We start from the raw sequence: 27500 nt of genomic DNA on the forward strand, positions 1-27500 counted from the left end.
TCCACCACCAATGCTACCCTAATATTATTAAAACATCATCGTGATGGTCTTGAGCTACATTGTATTCCTTACTGGACATTTGCATTGAGTAGCAGAGGAACAATACTCTTCATGGGATCTTTTATGCCTTCACCATCTTTATCAACCCCAGTTGCAAGATCCTGCAAAATCAACATAAAAAAATTCAGTTAATATTTGATTGTTTTCCTTGCCATCATCAAGAACCTTGCTTGATATAGTCTGAAGTTCAAATGTAAACAAACAGTTTTGTTTTTTCTATTGTGGATCATATCTGCCTTGACACCTGACATCCCTTAAAAACACGAACTGACAAAATGGATTGAAATACTGCTATCGTACTGTGGCATGTGGCCTGACACACACTTCACTCAGTCACTCAACTTAAAACTTAAGGTTACCGTTTACTTTCAGGGATGTCTCGTGTCCGCGCGATGTAGCGCCTCCGGTTTAAACTGTAGATACCTAAACCCTTATATCAAATTAAAGCTTATAAACCTGGCTATCAAACCATATCAAGAATTTTGAAATTAAATAAATTGTCGAATTTTTCACGACCTCTAAATGCGAGCGCCCGAATCACCTTTTCAAAGCTACTAGTCAAAGCAAATTTTGCTTTTCGATAGTTTATTTTGTTCCTCCGTTTCCCGACCCAAAGCGCTAAAAAGCCGTATCTGCGTTTTGCCATACTCAGTTACAGTGAAAAGTTCACGTTTTCGAAATAGTATTGAAAGAATGTGAAGTGTTCGTTCAAAAATCTCTCTCAGAGAAAAAATATTTTGAAATAAAAAACTCGCAGACACGTTTTTGTGGCTTATATGTTAATCTAGCCACTGTAAAATTTTGGGGGCAATCGGACAAATTCCTTATGATTTTTGGTCCTTTAAACACCAAGACTGTCAATCAAACGGGTAATTTTTACTTCCGACCAAGACGTAAAACCGCCATTTCTCCGCCAATATTTAATCTTCTTGAATTAATTCTTTTGTACATTAGATATTTCATTTCGATCATTACTTTAACCAAAAAATCCAAGTTTGAAGGAAATTGCCAATCTGAAGGTATACGGTAACCTGAAAAAGTCTGCATTCTGAATCTCAGAAACGCAAATTATTGAATCAAATAAAGGGAACTGTTTTTGCAAGACAGGAGACAAAACGCCGCTGAAATAGACCTATTTCGCTATATTAAAATTCAGTCCTAAACAAAAGGCATCAACTCGAGGCTCTGGGGAATAAATATGAGGATTTGTATGAGTTTATTCCCCAGAGCCTCGAGATGATATGCGTTTTGCTTAAGACTGAATTTTAATATATCGAAATTGGTCTATTATCACCTATTTGTATCATGCATAGAAGAAACGAACGCAACACACGTCAGAGAAAATCAGATTTAAAACAGTCAATCTTGTATTATGAGACATTGTTGTGAATAGTCATGCTCATAATCAGAACTGCCAATGCGCATGTGCGCAGAACGGGGCATGTATGGGCCCCATTGGCCATGAATGAATGATGTACCTGCTCAACAGCACAGAGGTCCTTTAAAGCAGTCTGGTTATATTGTTTCATACCGTCCTCTGCCAGATGTAATTGAACAATAAACTGAAATAAATTTAACCAGAAAATAGTTAAATCAGACATCAAATCATTGAAAACATTATATACATGTATATGCTGGGTCTAAAAGGAGAATAGGCAGAGTTATCAAAATTGAGCTTTTACATCAGAAGGTCACTGTCCACTGAACTATAAAACACTTTCGACGTCAATTTCTGTCTGAAATTTCTATCAATAATGCTGTCAGGAAAAAAAGTTAATTTTATTTGGATCCATTATCTTGAAAGAAGTTCAGACTTATGCTTTTCTCTATCATGAACACTGTGGATAAAATTATACTTATTAAGTACCTTGCTGATCTCTTTTTGATATTGTGGCATCTTCTTGAGGATCACCTGCAGATCTTTCATTGTTGTCTAACAACAGAGATAAATATTTGAATGCTGGAGTTAAAAATTACAGCATCTAAAAAAAAACACATACTGTAACTTACGGTAAATCATCAAATTTCAATCAAGCCATTCTCATTTTCACTGCTATCGATCACTGTAAAACAGGGCTTATAAAAGGGCTTATTTTTAAGATGCAAATTTCAATCAACACTCACTTTTCTGTTTTAAGTGTCATTGTCTGAGAAAGTGTTCCAGGGGCCAAAAGTTGTGGTCAACCGATTTGGCTGAAACTTGGCACAGAAGTTGGGTATAATGAGATATTTCAAAAGCCACTTTGGCTCACTTTTCTGAGTTTTAGTTTTGGAGTTACAGGGGGGGTCTCATTTTTTGCCCTTTGAGCACCAAAAATCCAGCCTTCCAGGGGGCATTTTGAAAGTGTGATAAGACCCCACTGGTAAATTGTGCTGCCAAATGAATTTGACCATGAACTCTACTATAATAGAGCTTTCAGTTCATGCATGTAACTTTGTCCTCAAGGTATTTCACAGAGAGGAGCCTGGGGCTAGAGTTTGGCCAAAATTGATGTTTAAATTATAACCCAAAATAGCCATTTTTCAAAATTTCACTATATTCACCTGCCTTCTTGCATAACTTCCAAACCTATACCACTGTTTACTTTAGTCACCCAGTTATCAAAATCAGTTGAGAAAAATTTGGCTTATTATGGTTTATTGAATTTTTGGAACAAACACTTCATGCCCCTCTAAGGCGATGCAAAATAGAATTTTGAGCCTAATTCAGGCCATAAACAAACCAAATTGTTGACAAGAAGCCCTTATTCTGTATTTAGTAAGTGAAAATGAATTCTCAAGGCCAAATTAGTTTCGTTGTTTAGAAATAACACCGATTCTTACCTTAAAATTCATCTAAAAGGGGCCTCTAATTAGCGCAACAAACACATAATTTAGCAAATCAAAGGTGATTTTATTCTTTGAAAACCTAGTAACCACCAAAGAACACAAATGACAATGTTCTGATGTACATATAACAATTTTTTTACAAGAAGCTTAAATTTTTCTTTGATTTATAGTCGTCAGTTTCATGTCATATTTCCAAGCATTACTCCAAGCACGGAAAGTCTACATACTTTGGCAGGCCCATTTTTTATATTTCGACCAGATAAATTTAGCTTATCAGAAGGTTCGTTAACATGTTACCTTCCTCTGACCTTGTAATAGCTTGAATAGTTGTTTTAAATACCCATCAGCAAAGGAGCATGACCATACATACGTAGATTACACAGACATATACGAGCTTCAGTGAGCAGTATCGAGGTGAACTGTGATTTTCCGAGTCCTCTAGAGCTAAAAAAATTAAACCATCCATCCACGGTTAGGAGAGCTGGATAACAAAAACCTTGTTTTGCTTTTATAAAGAAAATAACCCAAACAAAGCCTTCCATTGAGATGATGCACTTGTTACTACATCAAGCTAGCTGGCCCGCCATTTTGGACTTGAAGAGTGTGGGGACTGGACCGAGTTCCCGTCCAATCCTTCTCCCGTTTCGCGGGAATTTTTTCTGTTTTTCATCAGGTGTGTTCGAAATTCTAGAAAGTGATCTGTTTCAGGATAATTTTTTATGGCACCTTATTCCTTTGAAGGGGTAAATGACCAGTGCAGTGTCACGTCATGGGCTGTGCAAGAAACAGGAATGCTTCCTTTGTTGTCTTGCGATAGTGACATGACTGCATGATTAAAGCACAAGTAGAAGAGTTCAGGTGTGTCCGGAGAAGAAGAGGAAGAACTGGTGATGCCAAAGCTACAGGTGCTTCAAAGTATCAGTTAGGGATCATATACGCTCACAAATGATTTTTAAAGCAGTTTACGAGACTCTTTTGCTTGAAGAAAGACAATGATATATAATTTACGATGTTGTCGTCTCAAATTGTTTGTTCGTATAGTTGATTGATTCCCATTTTAATTTCCTGGGTTCTTACGAAGAGCACTAAACATTCAACAAACTCATCTCAGCAATATCTTTATATATATAAAAAAATAACAATAACAATAATAGAAATAACTTGAAGGCTGTCTTTTGTCTGCTCGAGCTGTTTGTTTAAATTCAGCTTGTCACGTTTGGCAATGCACAATTCGAGCAAGCTTGCATTGAGACTCCACCGGTCTCCTTTATTTGCCTGTTTCGTCGAAGACAAGTCAACTTAGAATAGGTATAGCTCCATAATTCCGCAGGAATTGTTTTGGGAATTTTAGACACGAAAAAGAATTTTAGAAAATCTCAAGAATATTGGGAAAAAATTGACAAATACTGGAACTTAAATAGCAGTATATATAGGAGAATACTGAACAGCAACATTTCACAGGCAGAAACGTTGAAAAAACGTTTTTATTTTTCTGTATTCCTACCAACCAAGAGAGGGCTCAGTCCACCCACATGCTACAACAGTGTCTAGAGTACTGTTCACTGAGCACAACAAATCAGCAGTTTTCAGAGTCATCTACACTACAACTAATCAGCGGTTATTCACCAAAAGAGGCCCTCGGAATTTTAGAGAGTTTTAGCAGATAACACTCTTATTTAGGTACATTTTTTCATTATTCTTTTAATTGAATAGTTAACATTATTTTAAACATTTTTTTAAATTAAATAATGAAACATTTTTTCTACAAATATACACAAATCTTCCGTGCTCTTCCAGAACGATTCAGAGTCAGTTCCCATTCAAGTACGACATATGTGTGTTCATTGCCTATGCATTATTCCAAGCAAATCCAATAATATCAACTAATTCGGTCGATTTTGCGACGACGTTTTAGTGACATTTTCTCTCTGAAAATGTCAATTTTGTCGAAAAACGTAGATGCAGCATGTTTGAGTGTCAAGTATTTATGAGTCAATGATTCAATGAGTCAATGAGTCAATAAGTCAATGAGTCATGAGTCAATGAGTCAATGAGTCAACGAGTTAGTGCAGTCAATTAAACCATAAAATGAAAGCTAAAATTTCAGAGAGCGCTTAAGCCTAATCACTGAAACGAGGGCTTAGGCTTAATCAACAAATTATTGCTATATTGACTGTGAGTCTCATTGACTCATTGACTCACTTGACTCATAAAACATGCGTTCTCGGCATGTTTGCAAATATCTTTGACGAAAAGGGTAAATAATGGAAACCGGTAACTGAATTGTGCATTGCATGATAAGCGTGTGCACGTGACAAGCTTAATGTAAACAAGCAGCTCGAGCAGACAAAAAACAGCCTTCAAGTTATTCTTATCGTACTTGTTTTTTTTTTTCTTGGACAAATCTGGTGAATGTTTAGTGCTCTTCCTAAGGACCCAGGATATTAACATGCGAATCAATCAACTATGCGAACAAACAATTTGAGTCGACAATATCGTATTTTACATATCGTTGTCTCTAAATTTCTCTTCAGTCAGAAGAGTCCCCTAGATCACGATAAATGTCGTTTGTGAGCGTATATGATCCCTAACTGATACTTTGAAGCACCTGTAGCTTTGGCATCACCAGTTCTTCCTCTTCTTCTCCGGACACACCTGAACTCTTCTACTTGTGCTTTAATCATGCAGTCACGTCACTATCGCAAGACAACAAAGGAAACATTCCTGTTTCTTGCACAGCCCGGGCAGCCCATGACGTGACACTGCACTGGTCATTTACCCCTTCAAAGGAATAAGGTGCCATAAAAAATTATCCTGAAACAGATCACTTTCTAGAATTTCGAACACACCTGATGAAAAACAGAAAAAAAATTCCCGCGAAACGGGAGAAAGATTGGACGGGAACTCGGTCCAGTCCCCACACTCTTCAAGTCCAAAATGGCGGGCCAGCTCGCTTGATGTAGTAACAAGTGCATCATCTCAATGGAAGGCTTTGTTTGGGTTATTTTCTTTTTAAAAGCAAAACAAGCTTTTTGATAACCAGCTCTCCTAACCGTGGATGGATGGTTTCATTTTTTTAGCTCTAATGGAATCGGAAACTCACAGTTCACCTGGATACTGCTCACTGAAGCTCGTATATGTCTGTGTAATCTACGTATGTATGGTCATGCTCCTTTGCTGATGGGTATTAAAAACAACTATTCAGGCTATTACAAGGTCAGACGAAGATTATACGTTGACGAACCTTTTCATACGCTAAATTTAAATGGTAAAAATATAAAAATAATGTGCCTGACAAAATATGGAGACTTTCCATGCTTGGAGTAATGCTTGCTTGGAAAGATGACATGAAACTGACGACTATAAAATTAATCAAAGAAAAATTTAAGCATCTTGAAAAAGATTGTTATATGTACATCAGAACATTGTCATTTGTGTTCTTTGATGGTTACTAGGTTTTCAAAGAATAAAATCACCTTTGATTTGCTAACTTATGTGTTTGTTGCGCTAATCAGAGGCCCCTTTTAGATGAATTTTAAAGTAAGAATCGGTGTTATTTCTAAACAACGAAACTGATTTGGCCTTGAGAATTCATTTTCACTTACTAAATACAGAATAAGGGCTTCTTGTCAACAATTTGGTTTGTTTATGGCCTGAATTAGGCTCAAAATTCCATTTTGCATTGCCTTAGAGGGGCATGAAGTGTTTGTTTCAAAAATTCAATAAACCATAATAAGCCAAATTTTTCTCAACTGATTTTGATAACTGGGCGACTAAAGTAAACATTGGTATAGGTTTGGAAGTTATGCAAGAAGGCAGGTGAATATAGTGAAATTTTGAAAAATGGCTATTTTGGGTTATAATTTAAACATCAATTTTGGCCAAACTCTAGCCCCAGGCTCCTCTCTGTGAAATACCTTGAGGACAAAGTTACATGCATGAACTGAAAGCTCTATTATAGTAGAGTTCATGGTCAAATTCATTTGGCAGCACAATTTACCAGTGGGGTCTTATCTCACTTTCAAAATGCCCCCTGGAAGGCTGGATTTTTGGTGCTCAAAGGGCAAAAAATGAGACCCCCCCTGTAACTCCAAAACTAAAACTCAGAGAAGTGAGCCAAAGTGGCTTTTGAAATATCTCATTATACCCAACTTCTGTGCCAAGTTTCAGCCAAATCGGTTGACCACAACTTTTGGCCCCTGGAACACTTTCTCAGACAATGACACTTAAGCGATCTGGCAAATGTCACCACAAATGGGATGGATGACTAGAGTTTGAATGTTAAATTAAAATCTGAATGACTGAGTCAAAATTGTTTTTATATTTATTATGCTGTCAACCCCTTAAAAATTATTGGTGGTACACCCTTAAAAACTGGTGAGGTACGTTTAATTCCTGTTTTGTCATTGACGAGGTATGAAAGTAGTTGTACATGTATAATTATTTTGGGAAGAATCGTTTTGTACGCTTTTCTAGTGCTAATTCAGGGATGAAGGTATTCACATTTAACATGTAAGTATTTTGACTGTTATCTTGTTGTTAATAATTTAATTTGTTAAAAACAAAATTAAATTTTATGGAATGCACATGTTAATGCAAGATCAGTTTTGTGGGATATCAGTAACAATTCTTGGTGGATAGCCACAGCGAGACTCCCCAGCATGTACAGGCAGACAGTCGCCCATCCAGGTATTAACACTGTCCAACATGACTTGACTTCCCTTGGGCAAGCCGCAACACTATCACACAAGATCGAGGTTATTTAGGCCACAACAAGATGGAATCCAAACACTGAAATCTCATGGCATCACAACTGATACCCGGAGACAAATTAGGATGTGTAAATGTAATTAACAGTCCTGATACTTTATGAACATTGGGCATGAATGCAGTTTTAATGTAATGTAACATTGTAATTCATAATTTATACCCCATTCAAAATATTTTTACAACCTTATTGGATGTGGAAATTTTCTTGCTTGAGGCAAAATCTTTTATTTCAGTGTTGACTTTCCTTTTAAAAATGCAAAGAGAAATGACAAATTGTGTACATGTAAGCTTCTGTGTAAAAACTAGTACAAAAACAAAAAATACAGTTTTAACTAAACAATACAAAAATTTCAGCGTTTCTTATAATACTTTACATGACATCATAAAATCAGTACCTCAAAACATCTGCTATGTGTTCATGACGGTTCTTTACCCACATTTCATCATTCTCTAAATAGAAAAAGATTGATCACAGACATGGAAAATTGCTCCAAGTGGGGCATATCTAAAGTACTACTGCATTGCAGCTGTACCAAAACACCTTACAGTAGTGAGTAATCTATTCTGAAAATTATCTCACCATCAAGAATACTTTCTCTTTCCTCATTTCCAGATGATGAGATGTACCTTTTGTTGGAAAAAATGCAGTGTATAAGTAATGGTTATTAACTGCTTTTGTTTGCCTTTCTGCAACACACATGAGAACAAGATGCAAGTGTACACAAATAAATAATAAATTATATTCAGATCTGCATGACAAAGTTCTATAAATCACACAAAATCTTATTTTTTTACAACAGCAAGTGCTATCAACTTCCCTTGTTCTGTTAAACTAATCCTAACTATCACAAAATTCAACAGCTCTGATTCTAGCATTAATAGGACAGTTTGTAATTGGACACTTTGCAACTGCGCAGTTGTACATGTCATCCCAAAGCCAAGGCTGCTGCCTAACAGGAGCCCGGTAGCCTGGGGCTCCCAAAGAATAGCTCTGGGCTCCTTAATTTTTCACAGCAACACCTTTCACTTCATACATGTTGGGCTCCTAAGTTCTCAGCGTTTAGCTCTGAGGGCCCCTTTAAAATTTTCTTAGGCAGCAGCCTTGAAAGCACACATTAGTTGTACTTAAATCATTTATCTTTTTCCAGGGCTATTTAAAAAAAACTACATGTAAGTAAAGTTTCTGAGCAGACTATTAGCTACTGCATATAACAAAAATGTTATCACTGTCATCGTATTATTATTAATGCATAATAGGACACCGTGTCGCAATATTCATATACTTAAATAATCACATGATTTTTCTCATGCAATGTTTGGGATCAATTGACGTACCCTCAGCCAATCAACACACTAACATTTTTGCAAGTGTAGTATCAATAGGCCTCGCACTTTGCACTTGGCCTATTTTGAAATTACTCACCCGATTACTTCCTGAATTGTACTCCACTCAGTCCTAAATGTATTACCGTGATTACAAATGGGTTTGCTATTTTAACCACAAAACTATAAGCCAGTTCAATTACCTCTAAAACTCAAAATCAATCTCTTTACCAATATCCTTCAAGAAGCAGAATACCCATTAACATACAATCATGTAGAGTGTAATCACACTTTCCAACACCTAGTGAACAACGTTAAAAGGTACAAATGTAGAAAACTAGTATAGGAAAATTTGAAGAATCTTACTTGTAAACATCATTGTCAATATGAAGAAGATCATACGTCATTGCCTGAGGGAGAAAACAAAATTCACTTCAAACTGGAAATAACATTTGTACACACCAAAATATGCCCAGGAAATGATTTTTTTCAACTTTTTCCTTCTATTATTTTTTAGGTGCAAATAAGTATCTTCTACCAAGACAGAACACATGACAAATACTGTCAGAAAGACTGAGGATGAGCTTTTCTCCCTTGGAATGAAATGTATATGATATTGCTTTATGAAGAGGGAGCAAAGCATATTACACAGAAAAACTCAGGATGACTAGGATGTAAAAAAATACCTAAGTTGTAAAAAAGCCACAAGAGCACATCTTCTCAAACTCCTTATTAGTTACGGTTACATTAAGTTTTCTCAAAGTACTTGATGTAGACTGTTAATAATATTGCTAAAAAAAAATTAGTGCTTGTAGAATGGTTCTAGAAAGGCACTGAGTCAGAATAATAATGTACAAACTTTTTTCAACACCTTGTGAACCTGCAAGTAAAGGTATTCTACAAATTTTGGCATATGTAACCTGCAATGTCAATTCATGTAAGAGAGGGGAAACTGTGTCAAATCCTCTGCAAAAAAGGAGAAAGTAAAATAACATTACCCACAAGAACCATTTAAAGCCACTATTCTAAGCCATGAAAAATTAATAAAATAAAATAAAATATTTTTCATTTCTCTAATAAAGATTTTGAGTCATAGATCAGCAGCAAAATAATATTCAAAGCACTGGCAATGACTGTTAAGTAGTGTAGATGTACCTGTCCAGCAAAATGAGTTGTGAACGGCGCTTTTGTGGTCCCTGCAAACAAACAGAAATGAGAGTACCAGGGGTAAGTGCAGAAATAGGAACTTGTTCTTTCTTGTGCTCTCTAGTGGAAGCAGGCACGAAGTAAACATAACCTTGCCAACCCTCATGGAGCTGTCACCTCATACATAACTGTTGCAGTAGTTGTGTATCCATTATTTTCTTGTACAATAAAGGCGCTATCATGTCACATTATTTTAGGGTGTTTAGGGGAAATCGTTCGTTAATCAGGAGTTTAAAAATGACCTTTATCCAGACGATTTGCCATAAACTCGAAAAATATTGGGCCCACTTTTTTCAAGATTACCCAAATGTAATCTGTTTCAATCTTGTACATACAAACCATACACTTCCAAGCTTTTCTTTCCTTTTGCTGTATTTCTTAAATTATTTTATATTTTTATTTTACTTTATCCCATTTTGTGTAATCATACACACATGTACAGTGTACATGTAGACAAGCAAAATAAAAGAAGAACATAACAGATTGGATAATACAAACTTTACAGAAGGTACAGAGACGAAGATCAGAGTTAGATAGGAATGATTGAACCATTCAAGATATACATGAAGTCCAATACTGTATCATACCTCTCCCATGCCAGCTGGGTCATCTGCTTTGTATGCATACAGTTTTGTTTCTACAGAATTTGCTAACTCAGCAAGATGAAGTCCGTCCCTGCCAAATAAGCAAAAGTTCCTAATTGACATTTATTTAATTACTGCTTGGCAAGATATACCAAACATACATGTACATGTAACCAACTAATCATTACTTTTCTTGTGAAGGACCACATTTCAAATGAATTTTATCAACAAGAAGAAATCTCTCTGCAGTCATAGTTTTGTAACTCAAAAGTTGTACATGTAAGACTCACTTTCTGAATCTCACTGATGGATATTCTCCTAAAGTGGCACACAATGTGGCAATCTGCTCAGCTATTTTCTGATAATATGAAGAAACAAACATAACATTGATCTAAGAATTCAAGACACTTGTGATAAGCCGCCAAGCATAATTATTATGGCAGCTTTAAATATGTGACAGTCATTCTAACAATTTATGGACAATTTTTGGTTGGGATTTGTATTTTTGAGCAAGCGCTTCTCCCAGCACCCTGAAAAATAGACATAAATCTTGCATGGATCACAAAATGCTTACCAAAGTCATGGGGGCTCAAATAATTAGGCCATTTCCGAGTTCATGTCTGCCTCCTCCTTAAAGCGAGTCTAAGTGCAAAGTTTTTCTTATGATAATTAGTTTTCTTTCATATGTAAAGTAGAACCAATTAGCATCACAAAAACTTTGCACTTAGACTCGCTTTGGAGAGGAGGCAGACATGAACTCGGAAATGGTCTATTGTTTTACTACAATTTTTATAATTCTACAGAATCTCATCTTCAAGTGCCAGCGGCCAAACAGCGTTTTGGCTTCCACCAATCAAATTTCCAACGCCAAGCCAAAACCACAGATGCTGAAAACATAAATGCATGACATTAAACCTACCAATCAGCATCTTTGGTTCTTAACACTTTGACATCCAAACCAGCCTAAACAGGTCAGACTTAGTATTTCACTCTGTCTAATGCCAGACAATTTTACTCGTCAATGGGGAACCCCTGGGAGTCAATTTACATTTTGTAAAATCAAACTTGGTGTCGATGGAAAGCAATGGAATAGCCCTTATTGGAGTTATCAGCAGTTTTGCCACATAAACGGGGCTAAGGGGCCATTTTGTATCGAATTGCATTGACCCATAAGCATCTTTTTCATGTACAGGTGTAGTTTGAAACAAAAGAAAATGTGCCTGTAGGCTCAACCCCAATAAGGTCTATTTGCAGGAATCTTCTTACTGAAGAACCTCTAAAAGGATATCATTATCAGATAATCGAGCTGTGAACTAAACAAAAACTCCAATTCAAATTCTGGAGGTGGAGTCGTTCTTCCCGGCTACGTTCGGAAATTTGATTGATGGAAGCCAAAACATAGTTGGTGCTCAGTGCTTGAAGGTGAGATTACAGTGTACACAGAATTTTAAAAATCGCAGTAAAACTAAACATTTTTACATGTATGTTGTGTGATGTATCAGTTGCAACTGTGTTGCTGTGTTGTTGTTAGTCTGATTTTCGCAACATGATTTTCATGTAAGCTTCACTAGGAAAAAGCTTGTTGCACACTGTATTGATAATTTAACGGTCGCAACGAGTAAGCGAGTGAGAAAAATTACCTGGTCACCTGGCCGGGCACTCGGGCTTAAATTGAAATTGAAATTGTTGTTACTTAATTCTGCTGTGGATGGAGTAAAGCACGGCCGGCGAAACGGGAATCGCAGTTCATGCAAATTTAATATTTTTACAATTTTTCGCTGCTGTGCGTGCTTGGCTAAAATATATTTTGGTTATGGTTGTTTTCCCCCTGTATATGAAAATTAATAACAAAAGAAAAAAGGGAAAGATCATGTTATTTGTTGTTGTTTTAGAAACAGAGCAATCCCATGTTGTCTTTGGTGTTGTGACAAATTATTGGAATGCGCATTCTAAAAATAAATATGCAAAGACTGACACTTTGACTGAATGCACAAAAACCTCATTCAACTTTAAACATTTTACTCATAATATGGGGAAAAATACTTAGGTTATGTGCTGTAGCGATGATTTTCGTCCAGATCAAGATGACTTGTTTAAAAAAAATGATAGCTTTTGGGCCGCCGTCGCACATTTTTATTTCACGGCAGTTTTCACAGAATCAAGTGGCATTGGTTCATGTTTTGAAAACTTGACTATGTTTTCAACCTAACTAACCAGTAAGAAGGTTTACCTGTATTAGACCCAAAATTATTTATTAAAATTACATAAACCTGTCGCAATCTTTACTTTTTTTATTTTTAACCTGAAAAACATCAGCTGCATTGCCACTTTTCTCGCCTTTCTCAAGTATGGCATGAGAAATTTGACAGATTGCGGGTTTTTCTTGCACTAGCGCGTTCGACAATCACCAGAGCAGTAGCAGCAATATTGATGTAAAGAGACGGATGAAGATCTTGCTGCCTTGATGATCTCAGATAATTAGTTACTGTAAATAAATAATTAATTAATTCAGGCGACTGACTTAGAGGGCAGGGCACCCCAGCTTAAATGCTTGGGAGACAGAAGGGCTCCCTGAAATTTTCCTTAGAGCACAGCCTTTATCTGCCTATCAGGCAATGAAAACAAGGTACTTTATTGCTAGCATACTCAAATTAATTTTTACAAGAACTTTATCAAAATTTGGTAAGTGAGCCTTAATTCCAACAAGATACAAACATTAGACAATCATTATATTAATTTTAGTCATAATCAAGTGAAGCATGGTCGTCTGAGTAAGTGCATGTACATAGTCCTGAGAAAAACAGTTGTTTAGGATGACATTGACTCGTATTTTGACAACCTGAGCACAAGTCATCTTCAGAGTCTTAAAGTGACTATGAAAATGACTTCTGCTCCATGTATGTCAAGTGACTTTGAAGGTGACTTCCACCTCAGAGTCTAGTGCCTCTGAAGATGACTTCCACTTACGTTTTCGAAATGTCAGTCATGATGATCAATAGGGAGCTTAAGCACGCGACATTTGTGATATGCAGACAGCAAACATAAATGAGCTCCCTTTTAACTTGTCTCCACACAACCAAATTTACATTACTTGGTATCCTTTCTCCACTAGAGAAAATTATTAGTTTAAAAATCTAGGAGACACTACTGGCCTGGCGTGCGGAAAGTTCACTTCAGGTTGCTGTCCGCATCACAACAACGTTGGGTGCTTAACATCCCTATTGTCATTGCTTGAAAGCCGATTAACTTAATCCAGGATAAGCGTAAACTTTTGTTTCATGTTTTCAACTTTTTGGTGAAAGGTTCTTAAATTGCTTATTCTTGTGTCTCAAGATTGACTTCTTCTAATGTAAAAAAAGTTTTGCCGAATGTCAGCGTTGAACAGCACTTGGGAGTAAAGAAATAAACTCCTTGGTTAATTCTTAATCTGGGATTAGCAGTAATTAATAGGCTTTTGAAAAACTAGACCCTGATCACTTCATTCTGATATGACCATTCGGATCAAAACATTTACAATAATTATTATTTTATTTATAGTCATTACCTCAGAATACTGAAAACGCTGTGCTTGATCTGATGTTTCTCGACCATAAAAACAATGAAATGCCTTAGGAGCATCCATGGAATAAACCTAAAGGTTAAAAGAACAAATATTCAATGGCCAGGGAATATCCTTGAATGGGTAATTAGATTTTGAGCTTGTTGACAATAGCTTTGTTAATTAATATTGGCAGACTGACTGATTGGTGAAGAATAATATCAGGTTAGAGGAACAGAGCACTCTACATACATGTAGGCTCTTCGATCATAAAAATAAATACATGTTATTCAATGGTTTAACATATAAAACACATGGATATTTTGCAAGTTGTGTAGTAATATGAACAATGAGCAAAGTGTCAGTGAACCATATGTAAACCATCGAATAAGAGATTTATTAATCCACTACAAAAAAGGTGTTATTTTGCTTCAATTTTATTTGGTAAGAGTGTGCATCATCTGTCCTTCAGGGCGCATAAAAACAATGTAAACAGCAGAAAAAGCCAGCCAAATGTTCTTTATTTGATTGGATAAACAAAATGACAAGTAATAAGCAATGGCTCAATTCTCAGGCTTTGCATCATGTTGAAAACAATAATTTATTTCATTGAAAAACTCCCATTCTGTCCATATTTTCTCTGTTCTAAACTGGTCAAATCGGGACATTACTGTACAATGTATTTAATACCGTCTCATATTTTGCGCATTAATTTTTCTTGACCAAATATGATATAATGGTGTGATAGTGGATTAATAAATACGTATAATATTTCATGACACTCAGTGTACACATAAGTTTTAATAAAGATGGCTGACTTCAATAAATTAGAACTGACCCCTGAGAGTGAGACTTTAGTTACATGTAATGCTTTTTCCTCTGTCTAACGCCAGACGATTTTACTCGTCAACTTGAGGCATCCTACTCCTAGGGTGTTTGAGGTGTCAAATATTAATGGGTTAGAAGATTTTGTTTTGGCTACATGTACATGTAGATGTATTATGAACCTACGAACATGTACATGTATTCATTACAGACTGACTGACTGACTGAATAAATGAATGAATGATTGATGGAGACTGACTAGCCAAATTAATGATGGAGGAAGGAGCAACCAACTGCCTAACCAATCACCCAGTTGATCCACTGATTGAATGCTTGATTAACATTGACAGATGACGACTAGACACAGATGCATGCGACTCACCTGGGACTCATATGGGAGAAATGCAATATTGATTTCCTTCAGGGTTTTCACATCTAATGAAAAAAATACAACTGTACATAATATTTTCAAAAACAAAATAATTTCTAAACAAACCTTTCACTTAATAATAGAACTTTATTTTCACACAATATACGTTTAAAGCTGCATAGCTTGTTGGGTCGTGCACAAAAGAAATCAAATCAAATTAATAAAAATCACATCATATTAGTTTTTGAGGAGAGGGGAAAACCGGAGTACCCAGAGAAAAAACCTCTTGGTGCAGAGTAGAGAACCAACCAAAACAACCCACATGTGATGCCGGATCTGGGAATTGAACCCTGGCCACATAGGTGGGAGGCGAGTGCTCTCACCACTGCACCATCGCTGCCCACTTGTGTAACAAAGGTACTGTATAGTGGTATACTCACACTTGGAAATTCTAGAAATTTCATTGATTAATGAGTCTGGACACACTAGAAGAACAAAACAAACCAAATAAGAAAATTGCAGAGTGCAATCATAAAATTTAATGTAGCTCTTTATCGATCTTTACAGGAAATAATCAAGTCATACCTTCTGTGAAAAAGACATGGGCACACTTGTATCTATGGTTTCCTTCTGTGAAATCTTCTACCAAAGGTTTCACTGACTGGAAATAAAAAACAAGTCACGAAGCTACGTTGCAGCCCACCAAGTACAACTGTACCTTAACTCTATAGAAGTCTCTCTTTTAACCAATCAACAAACCATTTGATTAATAATTAGTCTGATGATTTTACTCGTAAATGGGGAATCCCCAGGAGTCAATAGTAACCTTAAGGTTAGGAGGTTGGGTGCTCAAGGATCTGGGGACTGGTACCAACGACTCAAACCCAGGTCGGTGGAACACCCCATAAGCCTGCCCTACCCGCAACCCAGCCACGAGCCCTGCCTGCCACACCAGACCCCAAATCAAGCAAGCGTCATACTGAACAGTGAGTTCAATGGAAAAACTATAAAGGAGGGGCCCTGACTTCCCTGGGTAGGGAGAGGAGGGCGGGGAAATACTTGAAAGCACCAGAGTGCCAACACACTGAACACTGAGCCAAGCAAAACCACTCGGACATGTGAAGGCCCACGCATAATATGCAAAAGAACTGCTGACCGCTAGAACTGCCAGAAGACGCCACGGAAAAGCCCCACATGCAAATAACACATGCACACGTTAAAAAACGCTGCAGGCACACCCCCAAAATACTGATAAACCCCAACACTAACGCCACGCCAGACAAACTGTGCAACATGCTCCTGGGCCGGGTTCCTGAAAGGTGTAATAACTATATTCCAGGGATAAATGTGCTTTATTCCAGGCACATTTATCCCTGGAATAGGGTTATTACACCTTTCAGAAACCGGCCCCTGGTCGTTAACTAAGTTAAATTTGCCTGGAGACAAAGGTGTATAAAAAGCCAACAGATACTGGATTATTACTACATTATCAAAGTCATGTCGATGTGCGATATAAACAGTCACTGCTAAAAACAATGCTGAATCGTGCTTTTAAGCTTTCTTCGAGCTGGCAACTGTTCCATCTAGAATGTGAACGTCTCAAGGAGACTTTCTCTCAGCTTCATTACCCAGTCCCACTCTTACAATCAGCAATCAGAGATTTTGTTACTGCAAAAGTTTCAGGGGATGTAAGATCCAAACAGACCTGTGACGATAAGAAAGCACCTGTGAGAATAATATTACCATTTAAGGACCAGAGATCAGCGAATTCTGTGCGAAGACAACTTGGAGATTTAAGTCGCAAAATCTGAAAAGATATCCATCCCGTGTACACAAGCCGAAAGATCGGATCTAATATCAAGCCAAAAGAAAGCAAACCCCCTATTGTTAACCAACAATGTGTTGTTTACCATTTCAAGTGTGATCTGTGCGATGCGGATTATGTCGGCTACACATGCCGACACCTGTATCAACGCATTGAAGAACATAAGGGATCTGCCATCGGGAAACACGTCAGAGATCAACATGGGAGGGACCCAAGGGACATATCTCGTAGTTTCAAGATCTTACGGAAGTGCCAGAGCAAATTTGACTGCTTAATTTATGAGATGCTTTTTATAAAAGAACTAAAGCCAACTTTGAACACGCAGTCTGACTCCATCCGTGCAAAGTTATTTTTATAGCTCGGAGTATTTCATATATTCTTTTGTAAAGCTTTTGTCCTATTGTTATCTAGCCTTTTTTTAATTTTTATCACTTACCTTTTGTAACGCTTAGTACATGTTTCCACATTTTTATCGCTTTTAATATTCTCACGTGTGATTTTACTTCTTATAGGCAAAGTTTTATTCACTTTTTTTCAAACTTGAAAATGATCTCAGCGAGATCGAAACGTCGGAAAATTTTATCGCTAGTTTTTATCTTAAAATGTATTTCGAAGAAACTACTTATTAAATTGCATTTAACCCTATTATACCATGTTCTAAACATATGCATATACATGTACAGTACATGTACTAACAGTCAGTGGCACTTAGTTTGTAAAAGGGAATGTGTCCAAAAATTATTACAGCATTCTAAACCAGGTTGGGGCAAACAAAATGTCATACAAAGTCACGTACACCAATTTTAAGGATAACAACATAAAATCTCAAATTAAAGAGTTTGCTTTAATAATTATTAATACAGGTTACTGAGATTTTGTCCAAGGTTAAATAAAATAAATTTTCCTATGTAATTATAATGCATTTGGTACAATTATCAAGCTTCCTTATTCACTGAACCATCTAATCATTGCACTTACAGTTTCCTCTGGTGTCAAGATGTAAATGGCTTCAAAGTTTGGAAGTGGTTGTCGCACTTTGGATATATCTTCAACAACTATAAAATGACATCAACAAAAAAGTGAAACAATTACCCATGCTTTCACAGTGAAATGCTTAGTCAAGTATTATAGCTGACACTTCTGAATTCAAAAGACACAGTTGCAAATACATGTAAAATTAAACTGTCTAGATTTAGGTTCACTGCACACATTCCCTGTTTTTAGCTACATTGTAAGGTTTGCGTGTTTACATTTTACAGCTGTATCAATAAGTAAACAAAACTATTTGTCCTGGCCTTGTCAGTGTTGGTTTGGTAATAACAGATGTGGTGTGGAATGTTAATTTATATAACTTATCCCTTTTTTTAGCTCACTGGGAAGAAGGGATAAACTTAATGATTGTTTGTGTAACCGGTGATGATGCACCAGACAAGGTAAACATGAGCTCAGGATTGAGTACTATATAAATAAAGTTATTAAGTTATTATTACATGCATGCATCTTGCAGGTCAAAAAGTATCTTGAATGACAGGGGCTTCAATAAGATTTTCATCCTCTTAAAAAGCTTCGTCCAAAAAGGATTTGGGAAAATTACTCCTCTTTAAATTTTCAAATTTAACCCATTGACTCCTGGGAGTGAGCCACTTAACTGATTTTACCATTTAACTCCAGACGATTTTACTTGTAAACATTACTGGGGCCATCTTCGGGTGCTTGAGGAGTCAATGGGTTAACCAGTCAAACACTACACTTAACAACTGCCTCACAAAGTGGAGGTTGGGTGCCTGAGACATCCAGGAGCTTCCACTATTGGCAGCCAGCTCCCAGATGCAGACCACTCACATGGCTGGCAAATCCAGGCAACCCAGCCATGAGCCCCCACACGGAAGGAGAAAAACAGGCACCTGCCATACTGATAAAACAGTGGAAAGAAAGGGAGGGACAGAGGAGGGGAGACAGCCTCCAAGGAGTCCCCACGCTCAGGAAAACGCTAACGCTCAGAAAACGCTGACTAAAACGCCAACAAAACTGCTACAACGCCCTATGAACCAAGAACACGAAGAATCCTGGTGCATGCGCACATCTAGCAAACCGCTGACCGCGACGGTAAAACTTGTGCTCCTAGTTGTTAACTCTGTTAAATTTCATTTAACTGCATATAATACATGTACATGTACGTCCCCTCCAGTAATCCATTGACCACTGACTGGGGGTGAGACTTCATAGACTCCAGATGATTTTACTAGGCAACGGCAGGGGAAAGGGGGGGGGGGATCCTACAGTACGGTACCTAAGGAGTGAATGGGTTAAGACTGTTGTAAGCTGTGGTATCAATTTAGCAAGAAAAATTGGTTGGGCTTCTACTAAATTCCGAGCTTTTGCGGTGTACCAAAACCAAACCACAGATTTGGGGTGGATTGCAATCCATTTCCGAGAGTGGAGGTTATTATAGACCTTACTCGCATGTACATTTTGTTTTGCCAGTACAGACCATGTGCACTCAATAGATGTTTTTCACTCACGTGACTTGGCGGCCATATTGGTGTAGAAAACAATACAAAATGTATTCATGGAATATACATAAAAATAGAGTTTGGTTCCCAAAGGAGAGAACGTCTATTGTTCTTGTACACCAACATGGCCGCTGTGACGTCACGTGAAAACGATCTATAGATTTAGTATTTTTGTCTTGTTTCACAGACCATAGTTTTTAAGTGAGTGATTAACCCATTGACTCCTGGGGGTTCCCCATTGACGAGTAAAATTGTCTGGTGTTAGACAGAGTAAAATTCTGGCCGGTTTAGGTCGGTTTAGGCATCAAAGGGTTGAAAAGAGTGAAAGCAAAAATTAATATGTCCAACTTTGAAAGAAAATAGTGTTTAAGTATTATATTACCCAATGATGTTAACGAAATTAATTTATATTTAATTAATTAATTAATTAATACACATGGGACAAATTTTCCTTTTTGATTGGCTAAGAGTAACGCAGTTTCCAGCTAATCCAGTCCAGAAAAGAGGTAATTTAGTGCTAAAGAGAAGTAACAAATGAAGCATTCTGATTGGTCTGGTGGCCATTACCAAATGCAAGCCCTGCATGATGCAATTTTTGCTTTATTGCACGAAAAGAGTGCATTTCTTCAGATTAACTATGATACTAACATCTTGCAATTTTTTTTTTGCATATTATTATAAGTAATCATGTGATTTCCTTGTGTAATTTGGAATACATTAGCACTTGTAAATTACATGTATTTTCAAAGACTGCAAATTACACAGGCCCATATTTTTAGTCTTTGAGAAAATCTATCTACAGGTGCATATTTATTCCAACTTGCACTTGAAATCATGTCTTTTGATAACCAGATTATACTTGTATGTGAGCCATATTTGGTCTATATGAGAAGCAAATCACAAAGAATGAAATTCAAGGAATCATAAACCATCTTCAACTTCTAAGCTTTGGAAAAATGAATATTGATCTCTAAGGAAAAAATTAATTCAAAGCAGAAAAACACAAAATAACATCCAATCACCTTAGCTTGGGAAGGTTTCCTGAAGAACAAAATCTAAAATATATTGCCCCAAATTTAAACACGAATTAATTAAGCTTAGAAATTAATTAAGCTTAATGTTCTCCATTCTATTATGCAGCAAACTGGTTAGTACAATAAGCTTTAATACTTTAGTGTATACGTCATATAAATTACTTGTTATTCCTTCCTCCACGATATCGTGCATTTTGCAGCAAGATGAGATTATCCGCGAGCTTAAATGATCCACTACAAGAACCTAAGAAACAACGAATGAAAGATTTGACTAAAATCGTTTGTCATGACCATAACAAAAGTGAAAATTCGTGTCTATACCGAGGTTTATTTTTACCTTCCATTCTCCAGGCTTTTGAACAGCTCGAATCACATCTTGCATGAGACCTGAGAAACAAAAGTTACGAAACACATCAGATTCCCACCGTGACTGAATGTACGGCCACATTTTGTCAAAGCTCTAACTCACGTTGTCCTACCACAGCTTTCAGAGACATGGCTGGTAGTTGTGACAAAAAAGACAGATGGCGTATATATGGCTTCGTAGCCTCGCCAGTTGGGTGGTGCTGTTATGATCACGCTTCACCTGGGGGGTCCAGGGTCCCGTTTCTCGAAAGTCCCGAAAACTTTTCGGCCCGCAATGCCGGTGATGCCAGCTGGCTGTCGCCAGCAAAAATAATTTTAAAATGGTAATGGTAATGGTAATGAATTTATATAGCGCATTTCCTATTCTTGGTTTTCATGTGACGTCATCAAAACTAAAAAGTAAGGAATTATCAATCCTTTTCAGATTTTAGTTTAGTTAGTTATTAGAACAGTTGAAGACTTGTCTTTTCACAAATTTTCAGTTTGGTGGGGTTTATCGTCTTGTGATAAGGCAAGGTTGAATTTCTAAGCTTTTGCGTGACACGATGTTAAAATTGCGGTCGCGAATGCTATCATGTAAGTTAAAAAAGTGACTTGTCCGCTGAGATTTTGCAATATGAACAGCCCTTGTATGAGAATAAGTACTCACATAGATATTTATGAGCTCTCAGAAGACGACTACTGGCTTTTTATAGCAAAACTCGATCACATATGTTTTTGTCAGCTTCCGGCCGCCATATTTGTGCCCCAGAGAGGGACACAAAATCTCCATACAAAGCCGTATAAATTTGAGTAAAACATTTCTTCGAGTATCTCCCGCACGAAACATCGCACAGACCTGAACCTTTGTGAGTCTGTTTGAATATTCATCTTTTTTTATCTCTTTGATTCTTGACTTAATTTGCTTAATGGTTTTGATGATGGTGTGACAGTGAAAACCGGCAATTATCATATTCAAACGCGCTTTACAAGCAAGGGATCTATGGGTGAGATCGGACATCAGCATATGTAGGCGCCGCTGGCAGCCGCTATCAGTCCATTAGCGATCTCACCCGGCACATGAATGAATGAAATGCTTCCTGACCACAACACTGGGAGCTCCATGCCCTACTCTTTACGAATAGTGTGTGGGTTCTTTTACGTATCACTGGGTTGTGAACATTGAAGGGTTGTGAGACGGGGCCTACGGTTTATAGTCTTTATCCGAGAAGACTTGAAAGTCTAACCTCTTGTGGATGTCATAACAAAGGCAGCACTTTCTCCTCAGTTATCTTAAGACCCTGAGTGTTGGTCCTGCCGGAGTCGAACTCATGACCTCCCGCATGGCAGCCCAATGCTCAACCAACTGAGCCACCGGTGTGCGGTATTTAGTGAGCCTTTTCGCAGGCTAGTCCCGAAAAGCATTATGGCTCTTGCTGAAAAGCCATTTGTGAACCTGCCAACCGCTTGTTCAGGACAGCCGATCTTTTAAGATGTTTTCAAGGTAACAGAAAGAAAACTACTTGTGAAGTTGGACGACTTAAATCCTCTGTCTGACATTTGAAAATAAGAGAAGACTTAAATTACCTGTCCTCTTACGATGATCTTCTCAGTAATGAGTCAAACTCTACATCTCTATGCAATAAGCGTATTTAAAATTTCTACATATTACTGTATAGAAGTCTGTTTTCTTAATGATTTTCCCGCTTATATGAAAAAGTAGTTTTTTCTCCAGTCTTCGTCTTATGATCTTCGCGGAAATTGCATTCTGTCCCACAGAAACCTAGAACAACCAGTTAAGGTCTATTTATTTTTTTTTATAAAATTGCTAAAAACGGGGCTTAAAACTGATATAAACTTAAAAAGGCTTCCCAAATTTTCGAACCGTATCTCTGGTTCTTCTTCGGGGAACAATTGTCAGTTTAAGCCCCTTTTTTAGTAATTTTATAAAATTATGAACACTGATCGCCAAAAGAGCAACATTCTTTTTTTTACTTATCATCCAACTTAACGAATATGCTACCTGATTATCCGCACCACTGAGTTATTTTATTAACTTTGCCAGTCAAACTGACAGTCAGCCCCACAACAGCTTGCGCCAATTACTGTGGCCACTTATTTTATCCTCCCAACCATGATACACAACAGAAGACAGACCGAAACACCGCGAACTACGTGCCCTACTCTTAGCGACAAGTGTGTGGGTTTTTCTACGTCCCACAGGATTATGAATATTGTATTGTAATGCGCTACTCCAGTGTGTACCAAAAGGAAGAAACAATGACTTTTGTGGACAATATTAAAGCCATCGAAATCTCACGTTGAATTGACAAGGGCGGAATTGAGCTGTGTGCAAGAAATGAATCTGTCTCATATGAACTAGGGGCAGACATTTCTCTCCCTGACTGCCTGGTAGGTACCTGAAAGCAGCGAAGGACCAAACGCGTGCCAGGCTCTTGTAAAGAGACGCGCGAATCGAAATCTCGGGCTTAATCGTTAAGCTAGGTACGACGCTCTGGTGCGATGTCCAGAGGTACAGCTATTATCCTTTTTCCTCTCTTGCTCAAACACTTCGTCAGCGCATGCTGGCGTTCCGATATGTACCATACCAAAAAAGTTCTAATCAACAATGATTTAGATAAACATATACAGGCAAAACTAACGATAAAAGAGTCCGACGTTTCGGCGACATCTTGGAGCTATTGTCAAGGCAAACTACAGTAAGTATGCGATCTCGAGAGTAACTAAGAGACCAGAGTCATTAATTTGCATAAGTTAGACAAAGACCTTAGCGCGAATTGAGTCTCAGTTGTACATTTAAACACGGTCGTAATTGTTTAATGAGTAACATCTCATTAACGAGACAATCAAACAAGTTCTGGCATTTTTTCAACACATTAAGACGAGATTTTTTGAACATCGAGCAATAAAGCGCGCCAGCGGCCAAAAATCCCATAAGAGCTTGCGCGCATCTTACTTTCAGATCAGGACTTGTACCGTCGGCCATATTGTGTCGCGGTGGAAGAGCACATAGAAGTTGTGTTGAGTGCAAGCGATTAGCCAACCATTTTACACAGGTATTTCATTCAGTCACTTCGGAAAGATCTGTTAAGCTTTGAAAAACGTTTTGAAGCGGTGAATTTATCGTATTTAGTTTAACCTTCTTGCAAGGTTATAACCAGTACGCAAATTGTTCGAAAAGATCTTTCTGCCGTAAGATTTCGAGTTCTCCGACTCTGCTAATAAGAGATCCAGTCTAGAATTAGTGTGTCAAGACTTGCTTTTGGACTATCTTGAGATTGCAAACCTAGGATGAATTCTTATTACACTTCTATTAAAATAGTGTGAACAGTTCTTTTGTCATTGCCTTGTCTGTGACCGGTAATCTGATATTCGAGTTAGAGGTAGTCAAGTTGATGTGGAAGCAGCTTCTGTCACTTGCGTTACGGTTCAGTGAGGTTTCCTACAGATCGTTTTCGGACTGCTGTTGTCGTTACAGCTGGGTGTACTCTATCGCTAGACCTTGCAAAAGGTAATTTTGTCCTTTTTTTTTTTTTTTTGAAAGGTATCGAGTATTCGTGGATAGGTTCCTTTAGAGTTGATTTTCAGCTTATCTCCCGCACACTTCTTCCGTAAAAAGGTTCGTGAGACCCCCAGTGTTTAAGTGTTTCCTTTTCAGTTCCGCCTTTAAAATTACACATTAAGATTGTGTTCAGCTTAGCTTCAATTGTCAACTTTCAATTTCGATTGTTGAGTTGAATTTATCATAAAATTTTCCACAAATGTTTCACTTTCCAATTCACTAGAGTTAAGTCTAGCTTATATCAAAGTTAGAAAAAAAAAAGAGTTATTGAAGGGTTGATCTTTGTGAAGAATTGAAAAAAAAAAAAAGAAAGGAACTAGTCCCAGCTGAGCCTCAGAGATTGTAAACAATGTCTTCATCAGTACTTACTTATAGTATATGTAAAAAACCTACAAGGAAGGAAGAATCTCGTCCCATAAATGATGTTAAAGGAAAAATGTCAAGCCTGTAGGAATACCACTATCCGCCTCTGATGTTCAGCGTCCAAATGCACAACTCCCCTGGACAAGCTAAAACATTTAAAGTCACTACCAAAGTCCACTTATGTCCAGGTTTGACCCTAATTAGATACATGCCCAATTTTGACATCCAACACAAAGTGTCCCTTTAAGTCTAAGCATTTGCTACCTATTTTCAACAATAAGGTAAGGGTAAAGGTCAGCATTATTTTTAGCTTTGGGTAAATGCAGCAGCTAATCTTCACTTAAAGAGTAGCATTTGGGGGACAATTTGTGACATAAATTGTCTGTATTCTGAGACACAAGTGATGTTGAAGTTGGCGAGAAGAGCAAGGGGACACTTTGTGACGCTTATTGAAATCGGCGTGCATCTAATTAGGGTCAAACCTGGACATATCTCCCAAAATCAGTAGATGATTTGTTCCCTGAAGCTAAGAAAACTTTTTTTGGAAAAAAAGTTTGGCTGTGTGGCCCTCATAAGCAGTTTAAGGTGCTGTGGTGCATGTTATGTAAGGTTCCACAGGCTGTCACCCAGTGTAAACAAAAGTGTTCCACAGCCCCTGTCTGCAAACAATTCTATTCAAAATCAAGTTGGTTGTGCCCCAGTGTCATATGAACTGACGTCAAAGCGAACTCAGCGGAGGATTTGAAACAAACTTTAAAACTGCGCAAGGCAAAAAGTGGCTGAACTTAAAACAGAAGTTGAAAACATGGGTGCCTCAAATGAACAGATCTGCCAGGAAATTCTTGAAGGCCAATTTGATGGGGTAAACTTTCCTTCTTTTAACTCACATGGTAAAATTCTACCATACATATTCTACCTTACTAGTTGGTTTTTCAGTTTATTTGGATTGGTAATGAAAAGATGAACACAATTCAAGGATCTCCCAAGCCCGTGAAACTGAAAACATGGCATACTGTCATGCTTGTATAACAGGGTAAACGTTACTACTGGTAACCCTACAAAATACAGTAAAGACCCACACATAAGAACTTAGAATTTTCGAGGTCAGGCTGAGCAGGTTCTAATATTTTAGGCTATTTTTTCATAATTCAGACTGATTACATGTAGTTTCTTAATAGGTTCTTATTTCTCAGAGGAACAACAATAAATTTTTATATTTTATTCATAAGATATGTAGAAAGTATTGCACTGAAGCTTTATGGAAAACATATTTCTAGAGAAAATCCAATAAAATGCCAATCAAAGAAAACATATACACAATAGACCTAATCGGCTAACTCAATGTTGTACCCAATTCAAATCCCCCGAGATTAAGATTCTTTGTGTATTGTATTTGCATTATGTACCATTCATATTTAAATGATATGGAAATACCTGAAACAAAAAGTTTTATTCCCAAAGGGTTTGAATTGGGTACAACATTGAGTTAGCCGATTAGGTCTATAACAGGAGTTTTCTCTAGGCTGATTTTTTTGTAAAAGTACCTCTTTTTCTTTGCCAGGCTCTGCAGGTTCTTATATTTTTGGGTATTTTTAAAATGCCAAATTTCAGCCTGTCCTAGGTTCTTATATGTGAGTTTGTACTGTATGCATTATTCCCTAAAATAGAAAACTAATCCAGGCTATAAAGAGTACTCTTTTTGCGTTCTAATAATCAGATCAGAGTCAGTAATTATTACTGACTAATTCAACGTCAGGACATTTTTCCTTTACCTTTGATAATAAAAAAATAAGATCACAATATTTTTCACCTCTATCAGTACTTTGCACGCATACTGGCTTTAGCAATGTTTTGGAAACATGATTGTAAACATGCGAACCTCACCCTCTAGGAGGTGTTTCTTACTAGAAGTAAAAAGTAAAAGGAGCAAGCCATTGTCTTCACTTCTTTCAAATTCCATTCAGGAAAAAGTGAATGCAAATTCTAACATCATGGAGGGCTTAGCTCTCAGCTACTCCAGAGAGAGACCTGGAAGTCCCAAATGGGTTGAACTGTTGAACTGTGTGGCACAGCAATACACAAATAAGGAAATTAAGCAAATGTTCAGGTTTACTAACAGTCGAGGAGAAGAGGTATCATGCACAGACTACGAATTAACAAAAGCTAGACTTTATAGTAAGATGTATGGTCCAGGAGCAGCACTTCCGAAAATAAGACGCCAATATAGTCATAAACTTCCATCAGAAACCATTGCTTTTGTCTTAGAATTTATCCACCATCTAGACAGTGAAGAGTATTCATCTTATAAAAGTGGCCCCTGTGATGGAAAACA

The 27500-nt window shown here is 37.3% G+C and overlaps 1 protein-coding gene and 1 long non-coding RNA gene across 2 annotated transcripts in view; both read right to left on the bottom strand.

Moving 5' to 3' along the window:
• LOC138028504 (syntaxin-binding protein 1-like) overlaps positions 1–21430 on the bottom strand; it is a 43370-nt gene extending 21940 nt beyond the window's left edge. The window contains exons 1-19 of the mRNA XM_068876066.1: positions 21347–21430; positions 21215–21264; positions 21040–21121; positions 18309–18385; positions 16091–16166; positions 15946–15990; positions 15518–15570; positions 14317–14403; positions 11063–11130; positions 10776–10863; positions 10138–10178; positions 9903–9948; positions 9349–9392; positions 8240–8286; positions 8055–8109; positions 7843–7903; positions 1928–1993; positions 1539–1622; positions 73–161 (exon numbers count right to left, since the gene is read on the bottom strand). Coding sequence (XP_068732167.1) covers positions 73–161; positions 1539–1622; positions 1928–1993; positions 7843–7903; positions 8055–8109; positions 8240–8286; positions 9349–9392; positions 9903–9948; positions 10138–10178; positions 10776–10863; positions 11063–11130; positions 14317–14403; positions 15518–15570; positions 15946–15990; positions 16091–16166; positions 18309–18385; positions 21040–21121; positions 21215–21264; positions 21347–21374 — 1187 coding nt within the window. The 5' untranslated portion in view covers positions 21375–21430. The remainder of the gene's footprint in view (positions 1–72; positions 162–1538; positions 1623–1927; positions 1994–7842; positions 7904–8054; positions 8110–8239; positions 8287–9348; positions 9393–9902; positions 9949–10137; positions 10179–10775; positions 10864–11062; positions 11131–14316; positions 14404–15517; positions 15571–15945; positions 15991–16090; positions 16167–18308; positions 18386–21039; positions 21122–21214; positions 21265–21346) is intronic.
• A 5829-nt stretch (positions 21431–27259) lies between these two features.
• Positions 27260–27500, bottom strand: part of LOC138038148 (uncharacterized) — a 2157-nt gene continuing 1916 nt past the window's right edge. The window contains exon 2 of the long non-coding RNA XR_011130198.1: positions 27260–27485. This is a non-coding gene — a long non-coding RNA (uncharacterized lncRNA). The remainder of the gene's footprint in view (positions 27486–27500) is intronic.

This window comes from Montipora capricornis, chromosome 2 (assembly GCF_036669925.1).
Source record: "Montipora capricornis isolate CH-2021 chromosome 2, ASM3666992v2, whole genome shotgun sequence".
NCBI lineage: Eukaryota > Metazoa > Cnidaria > Anthozoa > Scleractinia > Acroporidae > Montipora > Montipora capricornis.